This window comes from Passer montanus, unplaced genomic scaffold (genome assembly GCF_014805655.1).
Source record: "Passer montanus isolate IOZ18808 unplaced genomic scaffold, ASM1480565v1 scaffold39, whole genome shotgun sequence".
Taxonomy (NCBI): domain Eukaryota; kingdom Metazoa; phylum Chordata; class Aves; order Passeriformes; family Passeridae; genus Passer; species Passer montanus.
Genome location: NW_024368707.1, coordinates 4,782,193 through 4,807,221, shown reverse-complemented (window position 1 = coordinate 4,807,221; position 25,029 = coordinate 4,782,193). Strand labels below are relative to the sequence as shown.

The 25,029-nt window shown below is 48.1% G+C and overlaps 1 protein-coding gene across 2 annotated transcripts in view; it reads left to right on the top strand.

Annotated features, from left to right (window-relative positions):
- Positions 1-25,029, top strand: part of CASQ2 (calsequestrin 2) — a 35,238-nt gene extending 10,209 nt beyond the window's left edge. Inside the window, exons 2-11 of one of the 2 annotated variants that reach the window (XM_039717900.1) lie at positions 4,382-4,466; positions 5,903-6,003; positions 8,197-8,308; positions 9,969-10,042; positions 10,617-10,747; positions 15,373-15,418; positions 18,353-18,407; positions 19,052-19,152; positions 19,508-19,582; positions 23,312-25,029. In XM_039717900.1, the coding sequence (XP_039573834.1) occupies positions 4,382-4,466; positions 5,903-6,003; positions 8,197-8,308; positions 9,969-10,042; positions 10,617-10,747; positions 15,373-15,418; positions 18,353-18,407; positions 19,052-19,152; positions 19,508-19,582; positions 23,312-23,521 (990 nt within the window). In that variant the 3' untranslated portion in view covers positions 23,522-25,029. Of the gene's footprint in view, positions 1-4,381; positions 4,467-5,902; positions 6,004-8,196; positions 8,309-9,968; positions 10,043-10,616; positions 10,748-14,893; positions 14,940-15,372; positions 15,419-18,352; positions 18,408-19,051; positions 19,153-19,507; positions 19,583-23,311 lie in introns of both variants that reach the window. The other variant, XM_039717899.1, reaches the window with a different exon arrangement.

The following is a 25,029-nucleotide window of genomic DNA, read 5'->3' as shown; positions in this document are numbered from 1 at the left end:
TGACAAGTGCAAGGTTTGGCACAATCAGTGCTGCCTGCATCTGGAATAGGAGCATGGTCAGGCAGACAGTGACATTTCTGCTGCTGTATAACCTAGGATTTCAGAATGACCCTATGGGACTGTTTAAATCTCCCAAAACTTCCCAGCATCACACCTAGGCTCAGATAGGTACCATGGGTGTGGAGCTGAGAGGTTGGGCAGGGAGCTGTGCCTTTCCATATCCATTATTCTGGGTGCCTGTAGCTGCTGACACCATGCAGGATGAGGGGGTTCTTGCATACTTGCTAGTACTCAAGCTTCACTTTGGGCTGGACCTCCCACACATCCCAGAGGGCCATTCACCCCCTCACACTCACCCAAATTCAAGTATGGTTCTTACCTGAGGGATATGGGAGAAAGGAGCAGTGCTGCCCAACTCACACCTCTTTTTCCCAGTGCTGCACAGGACACAGCTTGGGATCCTATGGGTAGAGAGTATGCATTGCAAAGACTTCATGAACATGAGAATAAGGCTGTAACATGTGCATGGGACATGAACTTGCAACTTACTTGGCTCTTTGCTCATGCTCTCAGCCAACTCTGCCAGCCCAAAGCTCTTGCTCTACCTCAGAGACTGCATGATCTGTTATGACCAGTTCTTCCAGGGCATGTTTCTACCCTCCATGTCTCCATGCAGCTGTTGAAGCTAAATTATATGCTATGGAGATAGAGGCTGACACAAAGGCAAGGGCTCTGGCTGGCCAAGACTTCGAGCAATATGAATTTAAAGGCAGGAGGAGGAGGGGCTGTGCTCTTAGATTACAGATGCCTTGGTCCCAAGGCCCTGAGCCAAGAGGATTGTCAAGATTAGAAACATTATCTGCATTCAAATCCCACTAGCATTATGGAATCAGAACATACTGTAAGGGGATATATAAATGCTTGATACTGTAATGAGTAGGGGGAAATTAGCCAAACTACTGTGCCTCTGGCATGCTCCATATCTTGCTGCCTTTTCTGGTTCAAATATAGGTGTGGGAATGTATCGTCACCTATGCACGGGTTAGACTCTCCTGCTGCAGTGGAAAGCAGAGAAAGCAAGGCCAGGAGCAGTGCCCAGCCCCTGCATAGCTCGCACTTGCAAATGCCACCAAAAACACCCTGCAAAGTCTCCTGCCTCCAGGCTCTGCCATAGTGGGAAGGGCTCCTGAAAGTTTCATGTTGCACAAAGACCTCCCTGTTGTGAGACCCTGCTCTGGAGAGAAGCTCAGGCTGTACTGTTCTCATTGTCTCACTGGCATGAAGGTCCCTGCAGAGGAGGCAGGCTGCCCACTGAGCTCCCAGCTCTGCCCCCTCAGGCACACTCACACACCATACCCAAGCACTCTCCTGCATGCCCAAACTGTTGCACATCTCTGGGGATGAGCCTGTGCAGAGGAACACCTCCAAACACTCACACCCACCATACACACACCTCCAGGAGACAGTCTTGCTAGACACAGTCACAACAAACCCTGCCACATAAGCAGGCACACCTCCAGCATTACTGAGACCTTTTTTGGCTACTGAGCACTCCCACAGTCTCACACAAAGAGGCTTTCATCACATCACCCATGTTTTCTTGACACTTTTACTCTTTTCCAGCAAGCTTCCGTGCTCACAGCTACAGAACTGCACCCACATCCCTCCAAAGAGCAACCTTGTGTGTGCTGCATGCTGACATACATGAATTCTGATCAATGCCTCCTTCTTTGCGCACATCCCTGCTCACATCCAACCACTTGTCTGAAGCAGGTGTTGCAGCTTTTCTGCATATTTCTGACCTTCAAACACTCACAAGAAACCCTAACCATCTCCTGTGTGCAGGAGTCAAGAACTACTGGGCTTAAACTGCCCTGACTGTCTGGCACGTGGCTGACATAACTGTAAGTAACTAAATCAAGTACGGATGGACTGGACATGACTGAACAAGTCTTCTTCCCTTGGCCATTCTGTGTTCTCCCTGACTCTGTCTGGCACGTGGCTGACATAACTGTAAGTAACTAAATCAAGTATGGATGGACTGGACATGACTGAACAAATCTTCTTCCCTTGGCCATTCTGTGTTCTATGGTCACAGAGCAGCCAGAGTCTCAAGTGGTGGTTCTCAGAAACCTCTTGCTGGTATACACAACCACCAACAGGGACGTGCTGACAATGTCCCAGAAAGCTGATGATCCTACAGGCTCCATCCTTTTGTCCAGTGAGGACAAATCCCCATAACAGGAAATGGAAAATCTCTTCTCTTACCACCACTCACTTGCAGATGTCTAGAGAGCTCACAAGAGGCATCCATCTCTCACTGCAAATATGGGGCTCCAGCTGTCTCGGGTGCTCTAAGTGGTCTGAGCCACCAGATGGGATGCCAAACCACACCGGTGCCTTATCAGCCCGATGTCTAGAGAGCTCACAAGAGGCATCCATCTCTCACTGCAAATATGGGGCTCCAGCTGCTCTTGGGTGCTCTAAGTGGACTGAGCCACCAGATGGGATGCCAAACCAGACCGGTGCCTTATCAGCCTAATCAATGGATATGCAAACACAAATTAGTGCTCTGCCCCTTTCAGGCAGTGTCCACTGTAAGCACAAGCCCTGAATCTGCAGCCTTACCTTAATTTCAAACCACTGGCAAAGAGCAGGGAAAGAACTCTGACACCCCTGTTTCCTGTGCAACACAGGAACCCCTTTTGCCTCCCATGGTGACATTTGCCCCTAAAGACAACAAGGCAGGTGGCTGCAGGGGGATCAAAGTTGCAGCAATGCTGTGGTGTTTGGTGGAGTCTTTTTCCTCCCGGAGGGCTTTGGGACAGCCCTGAGCACATGTAATTGGTGGAAAGGAGAAAATAACTACATTCTCCATCTCTCCCTTTTGCTCCAGCAAGGTCTCTGAGCCCTGATCACCAGGGTGCCTGCCACAGCCCCCAGAATTTCAGGGACAGGCTGACAGCACAGGGAGCTGCCTGGCCCCATGACACCCCGTTGCACAGACAAGGTGGCTGCCCGGCCACTTTTGCTCCCCAATGCCTCTAATCACTGCTCACTCTCACAGAGGCCTGGCACAGGCAGAAACTATTTATAGCAGGGGAGCCAAGGGCCCACGTGTCCATGGTGGCAGCGCCGCTGGGTGACATTCAAACTGGCTTTGAGTCTGGGGGAGGGAGCCAAAATGAGCCGGGGCAGGGGGGGAGCTTCCTCATAAATCAACCCACCATCTCTCTGGCCATGGCTTTCTTCTGCCCCCCTCCCGCCTCCTGCTGCCAAGCACTGACAGCTGTGCCCTAATAGGGACATTCCTGCCCCAGAGGCTCCTGACCCCTCATCTTCATCATCCCCCGCCATCCGGCAGGGCTGGGAGGAGGAACAGCAAGAAGACCATCAGCATCAGAGGCATTTGTGCAGCAGGAAGGGAGAGGGAGGAGGAGAAGGCTCTTACAGCTGCTTGGTGGTTCTCAGAGCATCATTACTACCTTGTAGGGTCTCTAGTATGCTTGTGGTGGGGCTGTCAGTCATCCAGTGCATAAGTGGATCCATTTACCAGGGTCAGTGCATCTCTAGGAGCCAATTTGGAATTCACAGGGTCTCACCCGGGGTCGCTCTCACCACCAGGCCCTTGCAGAGCGTCTCTCCTTTCCTCACATATCTATTTTCACAAAACAGGCAGGAACTCGATATCTTCAAGAGGCCCCTTCGTCAAAGATGGTGGGAACAGGGTGCAGTGGTTTTGCAAAGCTGTGAGAAGGTGAACATGAGCATGGCTGGGCTTAGATGTGTTTCTTTAGTAAAAACAGGGGACCAGGATCCGGGGGCTTACTGAAGCCTAGATAGGAGGCATGACTTCAAGCACTTCATAGGAAAAGGAGCCTGCTTTGGCCACCCCATCACATGCATGAGGAATACATCATGCTGCAGAGTCCTGCATGCACTGCTGCCTGGCACCACGCACTTCCAGAGTTAAAATGACCATGGTGCCCATGTCACACTCCCCTGCAGGAGGCCACCAAGGCACCACAGAGAAAACAGGTTTTGCTTTGTGTTGGTCGCACAGGATTTCATTCCAGCCATCCCCCCTGCTCTGGTGTCCCCAGCTCACTCAGGAGCCCTCTCCTGAGGCCACTGTCAAACAGCACACGGTAGTGCCAGCAAGACTCCCTGCTGCAACACAATGGGAACCATCCCAACCCTTGTGACCTCTGGGTTATCTCAGCAGAGAGGCAGCATGTGACACTGCCCACCCATTGGTGAAGCTCAACAGCAGAATATGGGTCACTTGTGTCTGTCATGTCATGCTAGCAGGGCATGGTGCCCTTTTGCTACCCTGTGGTGTTAACGCTACTAATGTTGGGCTCTCTGCTTCTTCACACAGCTGGCAGCTCAGGTCCTGGAGCCCAGGAGCATTGGCTTTGGGATGGTGGACTCCAAGAAGGATGCCAAGCTTGCCAAAAAATTAGGTGAGTCCCAGGTCTGACATCTCTGGAATAGCTTGGAGAGACTGTGGGAGTGATGTGCCTATGGGAGTCCCTTAGAGGACAGCCAAATCCTCATTACCAGGGTGGGGAGGATGATGGTGGCACTTGCACACTGACCACCAGCCCACCCCAACAGGGGCAGGACCAGGGGTGGGGGTGAGGATGAGAGAGACAAGCCAAGACCCTTCCAGAAAAATCAAACCAAACCGAAGCAAGTGAAAAAGAAAGTCAATTCATGCTGTAATGATGACAGGGTGTAAGTTCATAGCTTTCCGTGCAGGAATAGTAAATAGGTGCCATGGAGTAACTTCCTGTTCTTCCTACACAGAGACAGGACCAACACAGCAGTGCAGAGCCAGAAGATATGGGGAAAACACTTAGTCCCCCAAATGTCATCAGTCCCACAACCCAGTGACCCCTGTCAACCAGTGGAGCAGCCACAGCCTTGCAGCGGCTTGGCAGTCAGATGCCAATCACTCTGGCTTGTTCCCCAGAGTGAAAGAGGAAATCTGCTCTAGAGGTAGAAGGCTGCTGCATTGCCCACCCCTGGACACAGCTGCCTTCCAGGGCCTGGCAGTCCCTTCATATTTTAGCCCACAAACCAATACAGGAATACTGTGTTACATTAATACAACAGCACACAAATATACTGATAAACCTAATGTTTAAACATACTGGACTGTAATTTTCTTTCCTAAATTAGAGGCTGTGAGTGCTAATGGGAGCTAAACTAAAGACAAGAGCTTCTGCCTCTCCAAGAAGAAACAAACTACCAACCTCCTTGGCCAGTGGTACCCTGCCATCCTGCATTGCAGGAGACCAGTGTGTTGATTTTGGAACCTCCAACAAGTTTCTGTGGCAGACAGACCTCAGTCCAGGGATATAGCATTGAAATCTGTCACCCTGTCATCTGTGGTATCTCTATCATTGGTTTCTAACCCTTTTGCCAAGCCAGCTAAGCCTCAGACAGTCTGAAGCTCACTTTCAGGTCACTGGTGACGCTCACATAGTTCAGCCTTCTCTGGACAGTGAGCACAACCCGAATCAAAATCCTATTTCCATATAGTGACAGGTTGTTAAAATCTGAGCTGCCAGTTAGAGCCCAGTGTTTACTGTAAGATAGCCAAGCTAAAACAAGTTTCTGGTGCAGAATTTTTCCAGCTGAGACCAAATTGTGACCTGAATGAAAAGTTCAGCATTGGAAAGAAGTTAGCACCAGTTCTGTCTGAAGTCTGTCCCCTGTGTCATGAAACATCACTCAGGAGATTACTCAGGTTGTTTCTAACAAGACCAACACAGCAAACTGGCAATTGCATTTTCCTAGGAGGAATTGCTGGGATAACAAGCAAGGCACTCTGCACTAAACATGCTTTTAACAACATGTTAACCACTTATTGTTTCCTCTCTTCTTCTTTCAGGCTTGCTTGAAGAGGGAAGTCTCTATGTTTTTAAGGATGAGCGGTTGGTTGAATTTGATGGAGAACTGTCTGCAGATGTCTTGGTGGAATTCCTCTTGGATGTAAGCACAGATAAGCTCAGAGCTAGATAAAACCTCTCAGAGAAGACCTTGCAAATACTTAGTTTGCTAAAAAAACAAGTGTACCTTTGTTTGAAATTTCATCCTTGCTTGCTATTCACTGGTAGAGATGGCATTGGACATCTTCTCCAATACCTATCTGACCATGAGATCTCAGGAAAGGTGGTATCCTTACATGCCACTAAACACATATCTTAGAGAAAACCTCCCCTCTTTCCTATATACAGAGTATTTGAATGGAAGTCAGCTACAATCCTTATAACTGACTGCTGTTCACCCATCCCAGTTAGCAAGCTTGTGTATAAACACTTTGCCATTTGCAAAATCTTTCATGCTTTTTCTTTCTTTTTTTTTTTTTTAAAAAAAGAGCTATTTTCAAAAAAGAATATCCAAGAAGTAGGGTTCTCATAGAGCAACTAAAAAGAGCTCAGTGCATTGAAAAAGGCTTATGTTGCAAACTATTTGCCCATTTCTATACACAAGCAACACAGCATCTCTTCAGTGAACTTGCCAGTTACACTGCCACAAGTGAGAGGAGATCAGGGTCCTAGAACTAAATGGTCTTGGGTCATTTTGTGCATGGGCACAATGATGCACTCACCTTTGTGCCTAAATGCAAAAGCTATGCTGAATCCCACATCTACATGTTGCACTTCTCTTTATTTACATTTTATTCCTAGGAGAGGCAACAAAACCCATGGTCTTTGCTTTATAAATGAGAAGATTTTGCAGTGGTTTGGCTTTCCTTTGAAGTGAGGCTTTCTTTGTAAGTGGCCATGCAGTAATGCAGATAAGGGAGGTAAGGTGAGCAGCAGAGCTGGCAGGGTTTATTTCCCAGGGTGGCAGGTTGCCTACATGGTCACCTGTGATTCAGAACTGCTGGTGAGGAAAGGCATGGCCAGGGAATTAAAACAGATCCCTAGGACCTCAGCTCTCCCATGACAATGTCTGTGGCTGCATTGGATGTTGTGACCAAAACACATGCAAGTGGCTTCAGGGACAGAAATAGGCATCTGCCCCACCCATAAGGGCCACAGACAGGGCAGAGCTTTGCCATGACCCTGCAGCAGTGGGATCCCAGGTTCCCATGGCTCAGGACACTATGGCAGCAGGAAATCACACATGCTGCTGTGGGCACAGCAAAGGCACAGCCTCACACCAGAGCATCACTCTCAAGGATGCTGCAAGGCACTTAATGAGGTTTTGCTTGCTATGCCATGCGGTGTGTCACTGAAAAATCATGTTCTGTGAAAAAAGAAAGAGAGCAAGGATTTGTGTTTTTGTGATTTCCATTCAGGAAGGAAAATACCTGGCAAAGCTAGAAAATAAAACCAGACATGGCTGTGGTGCCTTGGCAGCCTCATCTGAAGAGTAAAAGAAACCCAGAGGTTCTCTACTCCTCTGTAGGCAGTGGCTTGCCTGCTTTTTTTTTTCTTCTAGTGAAAACACACTTGATTTATACCAGTGTAGCTGGGCAAAAGAATCAGACTGAACATTTCCACCAGCAGTGACTAGTTAAGAAAAGAGAAACAAAGTTTGTATCAATGACAGTCTAAAGTGCCAGACAGGTCTTGCAACTTCACCATTAACATTGTGAAGTGTGTAGGACGAAAGAATAGGTTTAAACTATTTTGCATAGGATGAGGATCACCCAGGAAAATTCACATCCAGATTTTCTACTGCTCCAAACCACTGTTTGGTCACCCTCTAATATGCTGGTTTTAATGTTTTTCAAAAGCAAGACCTTTGCAATTACTTCTTCCAGCAAATGACACTTAAAAAAAATAATAGATTTAGATAGACATGTATCATTCACAGATGTTCACAATGATCATACCAGCTCCTTTCAACTTGGCCTCCTTAAAGCCAGCTGCAATTGCTACTCCTTATCCCTCATCAAAATAGGTCCCTTAGCATTCATTTGGGTTATCCAGTCATCTCTCAGCCTCCCTCTCAAGGCTTCCACCTCTGCAGTGAACCTACTAACATCTCCCTTTGAAGGTGACCTGCTTCTCTCAGCTCCTCACGTTAAGGCAGAGAGCACTAAGCAGGGTTTCCAACAGCAGAGAAATTGGGTGACCTCTTTCTCCCTGCTTAGGCTGCTTGTGGCACACCCTGCCAGGCATAGGTTGGTGCTGCAAATCACTGCGTTACCACATGCATTTGTCATGGCAGTTGCTGGAAGACCCCGTGGAGGTCATCAACAGCAAGCTGGAGCTTCAGGCCTTTGACCAGATCGACGACGAAATCAAACTCATCGGCTACTTCAAGGGAGAAGACTCAGAACGTAAGATAAACGTGTTCCTCATGGGCTTTGGAGCCTGCCTGGGAGCTCTAGAGGCTCAGCACTGGTTGTTCTGCATGAACATGAAGGGTAGTGTGGTATATGGCAGCCTGTGACAGAGTGAAAATTGCTGGAGGATGAGTGCATTTGCAGGCAAGTTTCTGCTGGTGTAATGCATGAGCCCAGTGCTACACCACCATGAGTGACCCTTCTGCAAGGTGTCTGCTGGCAAGAGAAGAGGGCCATGATCCAGGGGCTCCTGCAGTAAAAGTGAGTTTACTTCACCCAAAATCAGCTGAGGTTACAGTTACACTGAGAGAACAACTAAGAGAAGCAAAGTGCCCCTTCTTGTGAGCAGTGAGCCCAAAGGATCAAAGAAGGAAGGAAGAAGGGAAGGGAAAGGGGGACACACATGAAATACTACCGTGGCAAACACACAGCAGCAGTGAGCAGGGCCCTTGGGGGCAGCCTGGCAGAGAAAATTGCTGGAGGATGAGTGCATTTGCAGGCAAGTTTCTGCTGGTGTAATGCATGAGCCCAGTGCTACACCAACATCGGTGACCCTTCTGCAAGGTGTCTGCTGGCAAGAGAAGAGGGCCATGATCCAGGGGCTCCTGCAGTAAAAGTGAGGTTACAGTTACACTGAGAGAACAACTAAGAGAAGCAAAGTGCCCCTTCTTGTGAGCAGTGAGCCCAAAGGATCAAAGAAGGAAGGAAGAAGGGAAGGGAAAGGGGGACACACATGAAATACTACCATGGCAAACAACAGCAGTGAGCAGGGCCCTGGGGGACTGCCTGGCAGGGGCACTGACATGTTCCTCCTTGCTGACTCCCAAGACTGGGTAGAGGCTGGTCCCATGCCCTGAGGGATGTGCAACTCAGGGACCATTCTGGGCAAACCCAACTTTCACAAACCTAGAAAAATCCTCATGTGAGAATGTCCTTGTCAAGCCCTGCAGTCTCATCTGCCAGCCCCAGCTGCTCTCCCTGCCATCTGGGCAGTGCTGGCAGTGTGCACCCCACGCTGGCATGTCCTGCCTTCAGCAGAAAGACAGGTATTCCTAAGTGAACAAACCACATATCACCAGGTGTGCAATGCCCACCCACCTCTCCCTTCATCTTTCTCAAACTGGGCTGCAGGGCAGCTTGGGCAGGGCAGTGACCTTTACACTCTTCAGTAATAACTGCTTGGAATAAAGGTGGGAAATGCCTCTTGTAAAATCCCCTGGCAGGCTGGCAGCATCTTTCCTGAACCCTGAGGCTCAGGGGGACCTGGTAGCAGTCACAATAAAAACTTACCTCATTCCTGCCCCATCCTCCTGCAGCGGGGGAAGCACACCTGATCCCACTTGGTGACTGTTTAGGGAATGACAGCAATCCTTAATGCTGGAGCAACTCCATGTATTTCCCAGGCTGAACTACCCCTGGACCTGCTTCACAGAGCTGGGCTCTGCAGCTTTCCTGAACTGTGGGACTGCACAGCATGTTGCTGCACATGAAACCATCCTTCTTTGTAAACCCTGGAAGGGTGGAAGAAACATTGGGCATTCTAATGGAATTTACAGTAATTTGTATTTGCTCTTCCCCCAATATCTTCTGGGCTGATCAGAGTGTGGCCAGCTGTCTGTGGAATATCTTCTTCATTCCCCTTTTCTCCTTTCAGATTTCAAGGCATTTGAAGAAGCTGCTGAACATTTCCAGCCCTATGTCAAGTTCTTTGCCACCTTTGATAAAGGGGTAAGCATCCACATGGTAGCTCACATATGCCACCACCTGTTAGCTGAGAGCTCAGGATGTTCCCAGATCTATTGTCTGGTTTCAGCTTCTCATTCTCAGCACTCCTGGATTTTGTGGTGCTGGTGTCTGCATTGGTATTTTGGCCCTGTTGCAGGACAAAAGGCAATTTCTGCAGCATGGAGGCAGGTCCTGATGTGGGTTTGGAACCCCCCGCATCTAGGTCAGCAGCCCCTGGGCTGTGGCTTTGCTTTGCCCCACTGCTTGACACCAGTGGTTTAGGGGAAGGGACAAAAGGCAATTTCTGCAGCATGGAGGCAGGTCCTGATGTGGGTTTGGAACCCCCCCTCTAGGTCAGCCGTAGTGGTTTTGGTCTGCCCCACTACTTGACACCAGTAGTGTAGGGGGCATCAGTGGGTTTTTAAACAAGGAGAGATCCATTCCATTTTGTGGGGCACCCCTAGGAGTGCATGCTTTGAGGGAAGCACCTTGATCTCAGCTCTGCCAGCAGCAAAGACTCTGGGTAGGCAAAGAGGCACATCAGGCTCTCACACCTGTGACTTCTGCACTGCAACAGGTTGCCAAGAAGCTAGGCCTAAAGATGAACGAGGTGGACTTCTACGAACCCTTTATGGATGAGCCTGTTCACATCCCTGATAAGCCTTACTCAGAAGAGGAGCTGGTTGATTTTGTGAGAGAGCACAGAAGGTATGTAGCATGCAGGATGCTCCTGGACAAGGGAAGTGGGTTAAGGTGTCTGTCATTGTGACCCTACCTCTCTAGGGCATCGTTCTCAAAAAAACATTAGGATGATGACCACTTTTGATGATTTTCTGACCCAGGTTTGAAATTGTGAAATTGCTGTTTTTTTCCTACTCCCAGAGATGCAAGTATCTGTGCAGCAGTCATAGTTCACCACAAGGGAGCTCTGATAACAGAGCTTCCCTCCTCCTGCCCTTCCTCCTCCCTGGTTAGTCCTCACTCAAAAAGCAGTGAGGCTGGAAGGCAGTGGAGAGTGAAATCCTTGCCCTAATTGCCCATGCTTTTAATTTAGGTCTGTACAGATGACCCTCTCCAAGGCCTTTCAAGCCAAATCCAAATCCTGTCCAACCTCCTCCTTCCCAAAAGCAGCTTTACTAATGGGTGTAGCCCTCTCGTGATGTCAGATATGTCTGGAGGCAGTCTCTGAACTCAGACCAAGCTCAGAGGAACCACAATGGCCCAAGAGGCTCCTGCTGGCCACAGAGAAGAAGCCACAGCTGTTATGGCTGTGTTGAGCCTTGTGTGGGAACGATGCTGAGCACCTACAGTGTTTGATCAACTCAGCAGGAGCTGTGGATGCTTGTGCTTTTTGCAATCAGGTTTATTGCACAGTTGCTTAGGGACTCAGCTACAAAAATAGTCTGGAAGTCACTGGAGAGGATGATCCTGTGTAAAAGTACAGGGTTAAGTATAGGGCACAGCTACCCAGAGGTGCTGTATTTTTATACCCTTAGAAACATGCCTCAGGAGAGTGACACAGGCTACCTGCTGCTCCTACGACTGCACTTAGCAGACAATCAAAGGGCCAGATGAATTTGAGGAAAGCAGTGCCGTCTGTATAGAGGGGGATGTCAAATCAGGCTCAGCTGGAGGTCTGTGTTCACACAGACAGGAGATCATCGCCGTCTGAGACTCACCAGAAACAGTTCTCTGCTTTTTCTAAAATATGAAGGGCTTCTCTATCTTCCATGTACCCACAATTTGCTTTGCTGACCTTCTAGGTTTCTTGGCCTTAGTCCTTCCCCTTTTCTTTTCCCCAAGCTGTTTCTGTCAAGCAGCAGCATCAGAAGGCTGATTAAACACAGCCATCTAAATTCTATCCTAATAAGGCAAACTCTTCACCAGCACAAAATTCCAGTGGAATTTCTCCAAGTCTTAGATATTTCAGGATGTTTTGAGGTGCTTGGTAGAAGCAAGTGGGGAGGCATGTATTTTGCAAGTGCCAAAGCTCAGAAAATAATTAAAATAAGTCCATAAAACAATATGTCTGAAATCCCAAACCTGACAAGGTGCTGCCATGGCAGGGGAAGAAGCCTGGAGTAACAGCAATATGCTCCCAGTAGCCCATGCTGAACTTCTCAGAGCAGAAGTGCTTCATCCTGCCTTGCCACCAGTAAAAGACCTAAAGCCACAGGCTGGAATTAGTCAGACATGGAGATGATCTGTAGATTAAAATGAAGCAACTTCAGCAGGTGCCATGTGCCAGCTCCCTGTAGACAGCTCAGCTGGGCAGCTGCAGGCTGTGGTGGGAAAGTCCATCCTCTCCACAAAAGGTCAGGAAGCTGGTGGTCAGCACCGTGGGGTGACTTGTCCAAGGCAGCAGAAATTGGTGTCCATCTGAGCACGGTGGTCACTGCCACTCCAATGTCTCAGCCCAGATTTCACTCTCAGTTCCACAAATACAAATTACATGGTGCAACCCTCTGCCTTGATGCCTCTTTCACATGCAACACACTGGGGTTGGACCCCCACCTGTCTGCAGTTGTGGTGTAGCAACATGGGGGCTGAATTCTGCTCTCTCTTACTTACCCAAACCCCAGTTGCCTCACTCCTCCAACACAGAGAAGTATCCAGAGTCAACACAGCAATCAGTACACGTGGGTGTGTCCAGATCCTTTCCACTGAGTTTCCTTTCTCCAAGAGCTTCCCCAGAGAACAGCTAGGGAAAGTGTCTTAAAAGCCAAGTACCAGTACACCTAAATATATAATATGCATTCACCTGATTTAATCTCTAGTTTTAGACCATCAACAATGAAAGGACTTGCTGGTTCAAAAACTGTATCCTTGATTTTATGTTTAGTGGCTGTTTCTTCAATTTCTATAGCTGTTTTTACCTTATTTCTGTTTTGATGCTGAATGTACCAAATTGTAATGAGTTCAGCAGTTGAAATATGCATTGTATCAAAAGACCATTCTTATTTGTTTTCTTTATACCTGCTATCTCATAATTTCTCTGGGCACCTACTAACTCTTTCTTAAGAGGAAAAAAATGATTCATACTTAAGGTAGGGAGAGAATCACAGAATATTCTGATTTAGAAGGGATCCCCAAGGATCATCAAGTCCCACTCTTAAGTGAATGGCCCATGCAGGGATCAAATCTGCAGCCTTGACATTATTACAGCCTTGGCCATGTTCTAAGCTATTCCCGTTTTCTTTACCGTTCCCATTTTTTAGAATGCCTGCCAAAACCCTACCTTCAGTCACCTCTTTGACAAGATAAAGAATTCTTATCTATTTAATCATCATCAAATAGAGGTCCTTCCATACTTTCACTCACCACACCCACGTTTCCAAGTGCCTTTTTCAGTTGTCCATATAATTTCTGGGATGGCATGACCAGAACTGCAGCTCACAGTGTAGCTGTTGACTGCCATAATGGTCTGTTTATTCCTTGGCCATTTCCCAACTGTTTGCGACCTTCTTTTGGCCTTTTTCCTTTGGAGCTGATTCTTTCTCAGTTTGTGACACCTGGGCCCCTTTCCTGAGAGGCAAAAATTAATTACAACTAATTTAGAACCAATTGCTGCACCTGTACAATCAGGGCTGGTTTTCTGCAAGTGTGTTACTTGCTATACGTCTGTCTATCATGCAGACACTCAAGTCTCAGGAGATCTTCTGTATCAACTCATAGTCAGGCCTTTGTTAGTTGCCAAAGAATTGGATATGATAAGCAAATTCTGCCATATTCCTATTTCCCATCTTTTTCAGATTATGTGAGGATATGTTATGCATATGGTCATGCCAAAGGATACGCTATGAATCTTAATTGGTAAATTCCTTCTGTCATGAAAATTGACCATTCATTTCCACCTTTCAATGTTATTAATCCACGGGAGATTCTCCTTCTCTGATCTAACTGGAACTCAGTTCTGTGGCTCCTCAGGTCTTTTATGAACCTCTAAAAAAATGTTCCCTTGTTTGGAGTGCTCTGTTTGTAAGGCAAACGGAAGTGACAGGTTACACATCTCACTTATTCCACCTGGTTTTGGCAACATGCTGCCACTCCTACCAATCTGCTCTAAAACCTCACAGACTGACACTTCTCTTTGCAGCGGGTCCTGGGGCAGGTCAGCCAGGAAGACCTGCTCTGCTGGGGGATCCTCCCCAAACAGCTGATACCACAGCAAGCAGATGTGCAAAGGATGATTTGTGCTTGTCTTCTGTGGCTTTGTGTTCCTTGGATGCCCCTCTAACACCACAGTCAACTCAGCCTGCCAGGCTTCCTGCTACAGATGTGTCTGAAAATGAATATTTTTTCCTTTATTAACTACTTCTCAAAAAAAAAAATTATTTGACCAGTCTTAGGATTTACATTTTCTTGTCAGTTGTTGTTAGGATCCAAATTTTCTTCCCAGAGTTAATTCTGTCTTCTTTGCTTTAGCAGAGGTGGGAAAGATTTCTGTTCTGAAATTATGCTGAGGTGAAACCAGGAGAAAGAGGGGACACAGCCCATTAGGAATGTCCCAGGGACTCCAAAACAAAAGTGATTTTTGCTTCATGCTCTCAGCACAGACAGAACAGTCTGCCATGTGTGGAACTAATTCATAGCACATCCCAGCACAGAGAGGTGTCTCATCTTCCCAAGCAGGAGTAGTGGCTGCAGTGACTCCAATGGGGCCATGGGCAGGGTTTTATCGCCATAAATAAAGGCAGAAGTTGACTAACAGTGCCCCCATTCTTGCATTCAGGATGTGGTGGTTGACTCCAGCCACCAGCCAAACCTGCCCATGATGACCTTTCCTGATGCTGACAGTGTCATGTGTGGTAGTGCTAGATATATCCTCAAAGAACATTTGTGTCTTCCTTTCAGGGCCACCTTGAGGAAGCTGCGCCCAGAGGACATGTTTGAGACATGGGTAAGCACATGTGGTGGGAACCATCGTGTCCCCTGCCAGCTTCCAACAAGAAACTGCTGCTCAAGAGCTGCAGCCTCTGCCTGGGCAAAAACTCCAAAACAAAAGTGATTTTTGCCTCATGCTCTCAGCACAGACAGAACAGTCTGCCATGTGTGGAACTAATTCATAGCACATCCCAGCACAGAGAGGTGTCTCATCTTCCCAAGCAGGAGTAGTGTATACAGTGACTCCAATGGGGCCATGGGCAGGGTTTTATCACCATAAATAAAGGCAGAAATTGACCAACAGTGCCCCCATTCTTGCATTCAAAATGTGGTGGCTGACTCCAGCCACCAGCCAAACTTGCCCATGATGACCTTTCCCATGATGCTGACAGTGTCATGTGTGGTAGTGCTAGATATATCCTCAAAGAACATTTGTGTCTTCCTTTCAGGGCCACCTTGAGGAAGCTGCGCCCAGAGGACATGTTTGAGACATGGGTAAGCACATGTGGTGGGAACCATCGTGTCCCCTGCCAGCTTCCAACAAGAAACTGCTGCTCAAGAGCTGCAGCCTCTGCCTGGGCAAAACATTACCTTTCCTTCCTTGCAAAGCCACTCTCTCTCTTCTGGGAAAAAGGGAAAGCCTTGTCTGTGCAGCCTCGTGCCTCAGTGCAAACAGGGTGCTCAAAGGCTTTGTGCAAATGGAGATGGAGCGATGGAGAGCTGGGCTGGCTCCTGCTTGCTTCACTGAAGGAAGAGGGAAAGCTAAGCAGTGAGCCAGGCAGGTGTGGGCCTGTGTAGTGATCCTGCCCATCTCAGCTAAGTGCTGAGGACACCAGAGCTGCTGGTGGGGTGATTTCTGTGGCCTACTCACTGGGTGAGCTATGGAGATTGTGCAGATGTCTCGTGGAAACTCACAGAATCATACACTGCTTTGGGTTCAAAGGGACCTTAAAGATCATCTGGTTCAATTCCCCTGATGTGGCAGGGACACCTTCCACTAGACCAGGTTGCTCAAAGCCCCATCCAACCTGACTCTGCACACTTCCAGGGACTGGGGCATTCTCTGGACAACCAGTTCTAGTGCCTCATTACCCTCACAGTAAGGAATTGCTTCCTAACATCCAGTCTAAATCTACCCTCTTTCAGTTTAAATCCATTCTCCCCCATCCTGTCACAACGTGTCCTTGTAAAAGTACCAGAGCACTTGCTGATGTGGCAGGGACACCTTCCACTAGACCAGGTTGCTCAAAGCCCCATCCAACCTGACTCTGCACACTTCCAGGGACTGGGGCATTCTCTGACAACCAGTTCTAGTGCCTCATTACCCTCACAGTAAGGAATTGCTTCCTAACATCCAGTCTAAATCTACCCTCTTTCAGTTTAAATCCATTCTCCCCCATCCTGTCACAACGTGTCCTTGTAAAAGTACCAGAGCACTTGCTCAATTCAAAATTATGTGAAGGCAGGTAGTACAGTTAATAATACAGATTTCAAAGCAGGTCATGCATTGGCTGCACTTCTCACAGTGCAAGCAAGATGCAAATCAGCAATTGTGAAGAACTGACACGAATTTTGGTCTCTATCACACACAGAGGAGTCTTGGGGTCTGCAGGGGTGGAGAAGGGTGAAAATGAAAGGAAAATTGTGTATAACAAAATTATCCCTTCACTGTGAGTGAATATAGTGTTAAAAGCTAGTCAGGGGCTCTCAAGTGCCAGATGAATGCTGAAAAACAAAGCTGAACAGGTGCTTTACAGACACTAAGGAAGATGCAGTAATTTTTCCAAAAGACTCGACACATTTATAACAGCATTTAGATATCCCCTTCTTGGCTATGTAACATGAAACGCTGTGGGACTCCAAAGTGGCAAAAACCTTGGGAGTCTTTAATACAGCAAGGCAAGAGGTAATAAAACTGAAACATGAGTTATGAGTCACTTAGGCACAATAGCTTTTCATTTTGTTTTGAAATACAGATTCTGTATAGAACACAGCTTCCAAGATCCACCAAAGCCCCTCCAAGGTTTTTAATGGAGCTTCAGTGAGACCCAAATCACACGTGCAGTGGTTTCACTTTCATACTGACCATATTCTAAAACAGCCTCATGAAAAGTGTGAATTCCCAGTGGTGGGATGCTTGCTCAACCAGCAGCTGGGAATACAGAGCTTGCCTCTGCTACGAGCAGTGGGCTCATAACTACAGAAGGCAGAGGGCTGGATTCTGATCTCAGTGCCAGGTCACAATATCCTCACTGCCTTCACTGGAGTTAGTCCAGTTTTGTTTGCTGCCTTGTCGGCCAGAATAGAGCTGCATTCTCTCAGTGCATACATGTAATTATATATGGCATATAGATATATACTCTTTTTTTTTGCTGTCTGACAATGCTGCTGGTGAATATGAAGAAAAAGCAACAGTGTAAATTTTGCCAGCTCTAAGTGGTCTGAATCCCAAGTAAATCTGCCTGGAATGTCCCGGTGAAAACGTATTCCCTGAAGACATCCACAAAGGCTGAGCATCCGCTATTGTTTTTAAAGATAATGTTTTCCACTTAATCTTTCAGGGTTTTTTTCCCTTTCAGTATTTGATGGTGGCTTTGTCACCTCTGGGCTCGGAAGGGAAAAGAAATTAGCATTTAGATGGGAATTTTTTCTTGCATTAAAACCAATTGAAATGGAAACTGGGACCGACAGCGGGTGAGGAAGGCGAAACCGATCCATGGGATAATTCAGAGATGACATTCATAGCAGGCAGATGATGAACTGGCCAGCAGATCCATTGGCCTTTGCCAATATCATTACTCACGTGTTTCATGGAGAAAAGTAATCCAGCAGGCCATAATTTCTGTCCTCCACTCACAGGAGCTCTGAAATGAGCCCCCCACTCCATTTCCCTCACTGCTCACAAGACCCTCACCTAGACCCTTCACCTCCAAACAGGGGCCCAAATGAGCCACCTTGCCTCTCATATTGTGAGAAAACCTCCTTGCTAGCCCCAAAGGAGCATTGTTTTGGAGCTGAGCACCGTGGCAGATATTTGTTTCCTTGCAAACCATCCCCTGGGAGCTGAAAATTAATGAGGGTAGGTGGCCTCAGGCATGAAGGGGGAGCCTCTATTCTACTGCTCGAGAGGCCTTGGCCTTTTCTGCAGAGAAGCTTTTGCCTCATATCTTCAGAAGCTCCCTTGCCATTGCCATCATTGTGCCTGCCTAATTTTTATCTGAAGAGTTTCAGCAACTACCCCTTCAGCACTAAATACCTTCATGAGTCAACCTCACCTCAGCTCCCATTTCTGGTTTCTCAGTGGGGCTCTAGTCAAGCCTTCCTTTGTAGTTGTCCTTTTTGAAGGCATCCCACTGCTCCTATCTCCAGCAACTACCCAGACTCTGTCCTCCCTCCCTGGCCCACCAGTAATAGTTGTGTTGTTTCCAGGAGGATGACATGGAGGGTATTCACATCGTAGCCTTTGCTGAAGAAGATGACCCAGGTAGGAGCCCATTTTCTTCCTTGTGTGACTCTCCATCCTTCAAGAAAGTGTATATTCATATGCTTTGTTTGCATTGTAAACACCTACTGGGTGTTTATGCTAGCAGGTGCCCTAGCCAGGACTCCAATTTTGGATAGAAATGGATGATTTCTATCATCCTGGGGGGTGGGGAAAAGTCATTCCCTCCACCCCAGTACCAGGATTCACTCCCTAACTCTGCACCCATCTTCCTGTGCAGCTCTGGGAGAGTGCTGAGGGCTGGGTGTGGGATAGGCATGTGGGAAACACAAAGCCACCAACTCCTGAAAAGCCGTGGCTTCGGTGCTTCACAGAGCCAGCAGCAAATCGGAAAGCTTTGGCCTCTTGGGGGCTCAGTTCCTCCTCACCACAAGAAAATAGTGACATTGTTTCACTCCACGGAAGGATTATGGGGCTTAATTCATGTGTAACTAATTTCAATACCCGAGGAGGACGCTTGAAATTAAAAGCCTTATTATCAAAAGAAAGCGCTGGGAGACAGCATTTTAATGAGAACTATAAACAACTCCTGTGTGCACAGGGGAGCCAGGGAAGCTGGAAACCCCACCAGCAAAAAGTGCCTGTGCATTCGCAGGAGAGTTGCAGTGGTTCATATATCATTTCAGATGGTTTTGAGTTCCTGGAAATCCTGAAGCAGGTTGCCAGGGACAACACTGATAATCCCGACCTGAGCATTGTCTGGATTGACCCTGACGACTTTCCTTTGGTGAGTGGCAGAGGCTCTTTGCCTTTCTTGGTTTAATTCATGGATGGGATGGGCATGAGGGCGTGTGGCGGGGTATGCACATGCACACAGGACAGCAGGAATGATGGGAAAGTGGACCACAGGCCCTTGAAAGCTGCTTGCTTGGGTCTGCCTCCCAAGAGGGTTTTGTCTTGGGAACACCCCTGGAGTTGGCACTTTCCTTTGCCACGTGTGGCAGCCCAAGCTTGTGTTTGGCCTCTGCTCTGTCCCGTGCACACATGGATGCACATTCCTCACTCCCCAGCCCAGCTGGCTGAACTGATGTAACGGGGCCTTGCAAACAGCCCTGACTGAGCCTTGTGTCTCACTCCTGCAGCTCATCACTTACTGGGAGAAGACCTTCAAGATCGACCTGTTCAGACCACAGATCGGGGTGGTGAACGTCACGGACGTGAGTAGCGCGTGCCCAGAAAATCCAGTGATCCCAAAATTAGGGTTGGGTCCTGAGGGGGTCCTGAGCGACACTGGAATCAGTGGGATTTCCACTGTAAAGTGCAGGTAGAACAGGGTAAAAATATGAAGGCCTCACCCTTCCTATATGCCACAGGGTTCGTAACACCTCTGATGTCAGGCTTGAGGGCTTTAGTCTGAGTGTGTTTCTACTGCCAAATCACACACAGACCACATCTGCTGGGGACAGCTCCAGCCTCTGTGGCCTGGGATTCAGGGCTTTGCCCAGTTTTGGTTTCAAAGTCTTGCATTTCCACCCCGACTCACAGCAGGCACCTTTGTCCCTTCCCTGCTCCAACAGCTTGTGTGGCTTTCTGGAGAAAAACTGTGTGTAGGGGGAAAAAAAGCCATGCTTAGGGGAGGAGAAGAGGAGTAAAAGGAGGTTTTTTCTTTTTTCTACAGAAGCAAAAGGGCACAGCTTGAGTGTAGGAGGGAAAGATTGTCTCCAGCAGATGATAGGGAGAAACTGCACAGCTTGAAAAAAAGCTAAATAAATACACAGCTTTAAGAGAAGTGCAGCATAAACTGATAATCAAGGGATCCTGCTGCCTTGGTACCTGGAGGGTACACTGGGGTTCATCCAGGCCCTCTTCCCCTTTGGCCACTGCTGTGCAGGTAGTGCTGGAGGGATTTGGGTGGGAAGAGGAGCCCTGCCTGCCCCACACCTGATGGCAGTGAAGGTTTCCACACCGTCCCATTGGAGCAGCTGCAGAGGGAGACCTGCAGAGGCAGGTGCTGCTTTGGCACAGCTGAGGGAGCAGCAGTACCCACAGCACCCACAGCTGTGCTACTGGGACAAATTTCTAGCAGCTACTGTTTTCACTGTGGTTGCCTTCAAGCCAGAAAGCTGTGGGACTGATCTCAGGTTGCCCATACACTGTGAGCTTTTCAGGCAGGTGGGAGAGGGACCCAGGTGACCCTCACCAGTAGAGATCTCAGGAGAGCTGCTGAGTGCAATGTAACATCCCTGACACAGACAGAAACCATTCTTTCCTCTTTCTGACAATAGCAGTCCAGATGATCAGAGAGCCCATAATGCAGCACGCTGCTGCCTAAACTGTTACCTTAGTTTATTTTTAACATTTAAGTGCTGGGTGTTTGTTTTAATCTCTTTAACCTGTGTGGGTATGTAAGTGTCTCTGGAAGCAGAAATCTCTCCACCGCAGAAGTGTTTGTAAATTGGTGCTTGACTTCATGTTTGAAATTTGAGTCATAAGTGAGCTTGATGTTTCATCAGAAGAGAACAGAGAGGGACTTAAAATTGGGACAAATGTGTGGGGCTGGGTGCTGGTTTGGCTCCACACTGACCTCGCTTCCAGCCTCCATATCCTCTCTCCTGTATTGCCCCAGAAAAAGAGGGACAGCAAGGGTGCACTGGATGGTTCTACCCCATGTTACAACAGATGCTGCAAGGCTGTAACATGGGAGATGTGGTGGGGAAAGCAAAGCAATGGTGTCATGAAGAAAGCAGAGCCCTTGGATCTTGCTCATCCCACTGAGGCAGCTGAGAGGCTGACTTGGGAGTCAGGGAGTAGATTCAGCCCTGGCTGCATGTGAGCTTTTTGCCTGTAATAGAGCAGTACTCCACCAGACCACGGGAGAGACACCTAGAGAGTGAAGACCCAGTGAGTTAATGCTTCTTAGCAGAATTGTTAAGGGAGAGACAAAAGGGAAAAGGGCCAAAATAGCACCTGTCACCTAAGACCATGAGAGAAATGAATGGATAAGCTAGAAAGAGAACCCATGTCTTCCAGACTTATGCCCTTAATACTCGCCCTTCTTACAGTATCTCCCTTCATTATATTTACTGTGACCGGTCATGTTTAAGTCACGTCAAAGCTACATTAAACTGCACTCAGTGAAAGTTCATGGAAGTGGGATTATCAGTGGCATGAGAATCATATGAGAAAGCAGAATTAGGTAAGAACATGTGCCTTATTATTCAGCAGTCACTCAGAGACCTGTAAAAATTCATGCATTATCTGGCTTTGATATAGTAAATGTTTCAGGCTGTTGATTACAGTATTTGCAGGTTTTATTTCATTGCTCTTAAGTCCTTTCTTTATTTCTCAAGAGAGATTTAAGAAAGTTCTAGGTTGTCAGGTGATATCTAAAACAAACATTGAGCTCATTTTGTTATTTCAGTGCTACATCACTGCATTCAGCCAAGTTACACAGGTACAAAGTGGGACTTACACAACAGAGTGAAAATAAACACTGCTGTTGGCTTCAGTGGACATAACCCTCGTGACCCCATCACTTCTGTAAAAACCTGCCAATGCAAACACCAGAGCTCCCAGCAGTCCCAACTGGCTCATCACATTGTGGTGACTGTGGCTCAGGACTAGGGCCATGATGCCCTGCAAAATATCACTGCTTTATTTGCACAGCACCTTCTTGAGGTGAAATGGAGCCACTCCTCTTCCCATTATTTAAAAGTGTCACTTTTTTCTGCACAGACAGTCCTGAGGTTAGGGACATTAACATTTGAGTGAAGCAAGGACTGCATGCCTCTCCAGGGTTCTTTTTTTCACTTTTGGTGACTTAGGAAGAAAATACTGTATGGGAGACACAGCTTTCCTTGAGCAGAAATTAGTCTGGCTTTTTAGCAAGCCATAAATTAAAGAGAATTAAATACTACAGACAGGGAAAAAAGTTGGATGCATTTGCAAAAGCTGGTAGTTGTCTTCTGATATGTGAAGTTGTTTCTGCAACATCAAGTGCTGAATGAGATAATCTCACAGCACCTCTGCAAAATAGGAGGCTGATCCTGTTTGATGGAGGGGAGACAGTGAATGGAAAGGGGCTTATCCAGGCATTTACCCAAGGAACCTGTAGCAAAGCAGAGAGAAAACTTTCATTTCTAGACCTCAAAGACCAAATAATCTTGCTGTCCCTGGGTAACAGTCACAAATTTGTTGTTGTCTTCTTACTGAATTCTCCCATCCCTTTTGGTTTATGGAAGTAATGCAGACAGCCAGAAGGAAAGAGCAGGGGCACCTGCAGTCCAGGGCATTGGTGTTTCTCACCACTCTTCAGCTGAGACCTGTGATGTGCATGGGAGCATGGCTGAGATGAACTAAGGGAAGGGTCTTCCAAGAGCAGGAACCATTATCACACATGGAGAGTCCAGAGCAAGGTCCTGAGGCAAAGGTGGTTGTAAAAGAGGTTGGGGAGAAAGGGTGCTGCTGGCAGGGGGTTGTGAGGGCTCCCAGGAAGAGGTCCCAGAAGGGTGGTGGATAGAAGGAGGGAACCACTGTGATGCCCTGCAGACTGGGGTGATGCAGTGGGTGCTGGCAGAGGCCTCTTTGATACCTCTTTACGTAGACTTGGAGTCTACAGAGCTGTCCAGACAGAGTGAGGAACGCATCAGGTGGGCAAAGCTCCTGCTCACGGCTATAAGCAGCAGGCACACATCTCATCAGGGCACACAGCACCACACACTCCTGAAAATCTGCTGACCAGTCCCACTGCCCCTGGTCAGACACAGCAGCACTCCAGGGGAAGGTGGGGATCCCAATGCATGGGCAGAGAGACGCTCACAGGCTGTGGAAAGAGGGAGCCAATGCCCTGCATCGCAGCAGTGCTCCAGCCCCCATCCCCCAAGAGCCGTGTCCCGCCTCTTCCCTGTGTCCCTGAGGGCAGCTAACCCTCCTCACCTTCCCCACAGGCTGACAGCGTCTGGATGGACATCAGAGATGATGATGACCTGCCCACAGCCGAGGAGCTGGAGGACTGGATAGAGGACGTGCTTTCCGGGAAGATAAATACCGAAGATGATGATGATGATAGCAGTGATCATCATGATGATGACGACGATGATGATGACGACGACGATGATGACGACGACGATGACGATGATGACGATGATGACGACTAACTGTGACTCTGTGCAGTTTGACTTGTGGGGCCCGAGAGCCCTGGCCCTGCGGCAGGTCCCTCCATTTGAAGACCTATGTTTGAGCATCAGCGAGCACCGCTGCTCCTCTTTATCCCCCGGCCCCGCTCCCCCTGCCCTCGCCCTTGCCGGGAGCCCCTTGCCTGATTCCCAGCGGTGCTGAGCCAGCGGGACTGCCCCTGCCCTGCGGAGGCAGCACCTGCAGGCACCCAGCACCGCTGCAAATCATGCCTCCTTAGTAAGGACAGTAGGAATCTGCAGGGAATCTGCCCCGAGTGTCCCAGGGCAGGAGAAAAGTGCCTGCCTGCTTGCTGCCAGAGGGACGCAGGGAGCCAGTTTGTATTTTCTGTGTTCATCAGCCCAGCACTTAACATCCAAAGACCAAATCTCACTTCAAGACATAGGGAAAACCCTAACTGTAAAGTTTAGCCCTTTTATTAAACACAATGCCCTTTGCAGCTACTCTGCCAAGACCACTCAATCCTGCAAGTTCTGCTGCGGGAGTCTGTAGCTACTCCCTAACATGCTAAGAGCCAGAAAAATGCTTTGGGAGGGGAGGGAGGTTTTAGGGATGCTATTAAAGTTTTCAGTGATTCCACATAATGACAGGATATTCTTGACTGGCAGTGCAATGCAAAACCAAACACCAGGTCCCCTGTCTGAATCTCTTTCTTCTTGAAGGCTGAGGCCACAGCTGGAGTCAGTGTAGGGGCCTTGATATGAGACACAAAGCTCTTGAGTTCCTGAACTGCCGGACAGGCTGGTCCAGCTCGGAGCCCAATGTGAGTACAAACCACTGAGTCTGAAGATCATGGCACTGAGCCAAGCCAATGGAAACATCCACAGGAGCCCACCCTGAAGCACTCCTATTCCCCATGACCTTTTGCTGACTCTTCACCCAAAGCCAATGTAGCATCTTTTCCCATGATCAAGATGTCAGGAGGGAACACATCCATCCAAACATATTAGATAGTGGATGAGCTGCATTGGGGTGTGAGCAGCTGAGGGATTCAAGCTGTTTGGCTTTTGAGTATTTAGTTGCAGTTACTCCCTGCTTAGAGACTCAGATATCCCATGTGAGAAGCCCCTTTTGGCTGCAGGCTGAGAAGGAGTTCAGGGCACCAGTTTGCAGTCAAGGGCGTCACTCACAAAGCCCAGGGTCCGTTCCTGGGTCCTGGCGAGTGCAGCAGCATCCATGTGCAGGTCACTGTGGCAGCATTAGGTCTCCCTGCTTTCCCATGCTGGCAGATTTCAATTGTCTTAGCTTCTTATTAGTTTGGCAATAGTGCAATGAATGGAGAGTTCAGAGATGGTGTTATCTTTATAAATACATTTATAAAGATGTTCTGCAGTTGTTCAGAGTTGCTAGCATAGGTGGTGTACACATTTCTCTTGCTACAAACAAAAAACATTGTTCTGACCATCCTTATACTGGCTTCGGACAGAGGTACGTGATGTGAGGGGAAATAAAAGTGTGAGGGACAGAAGAA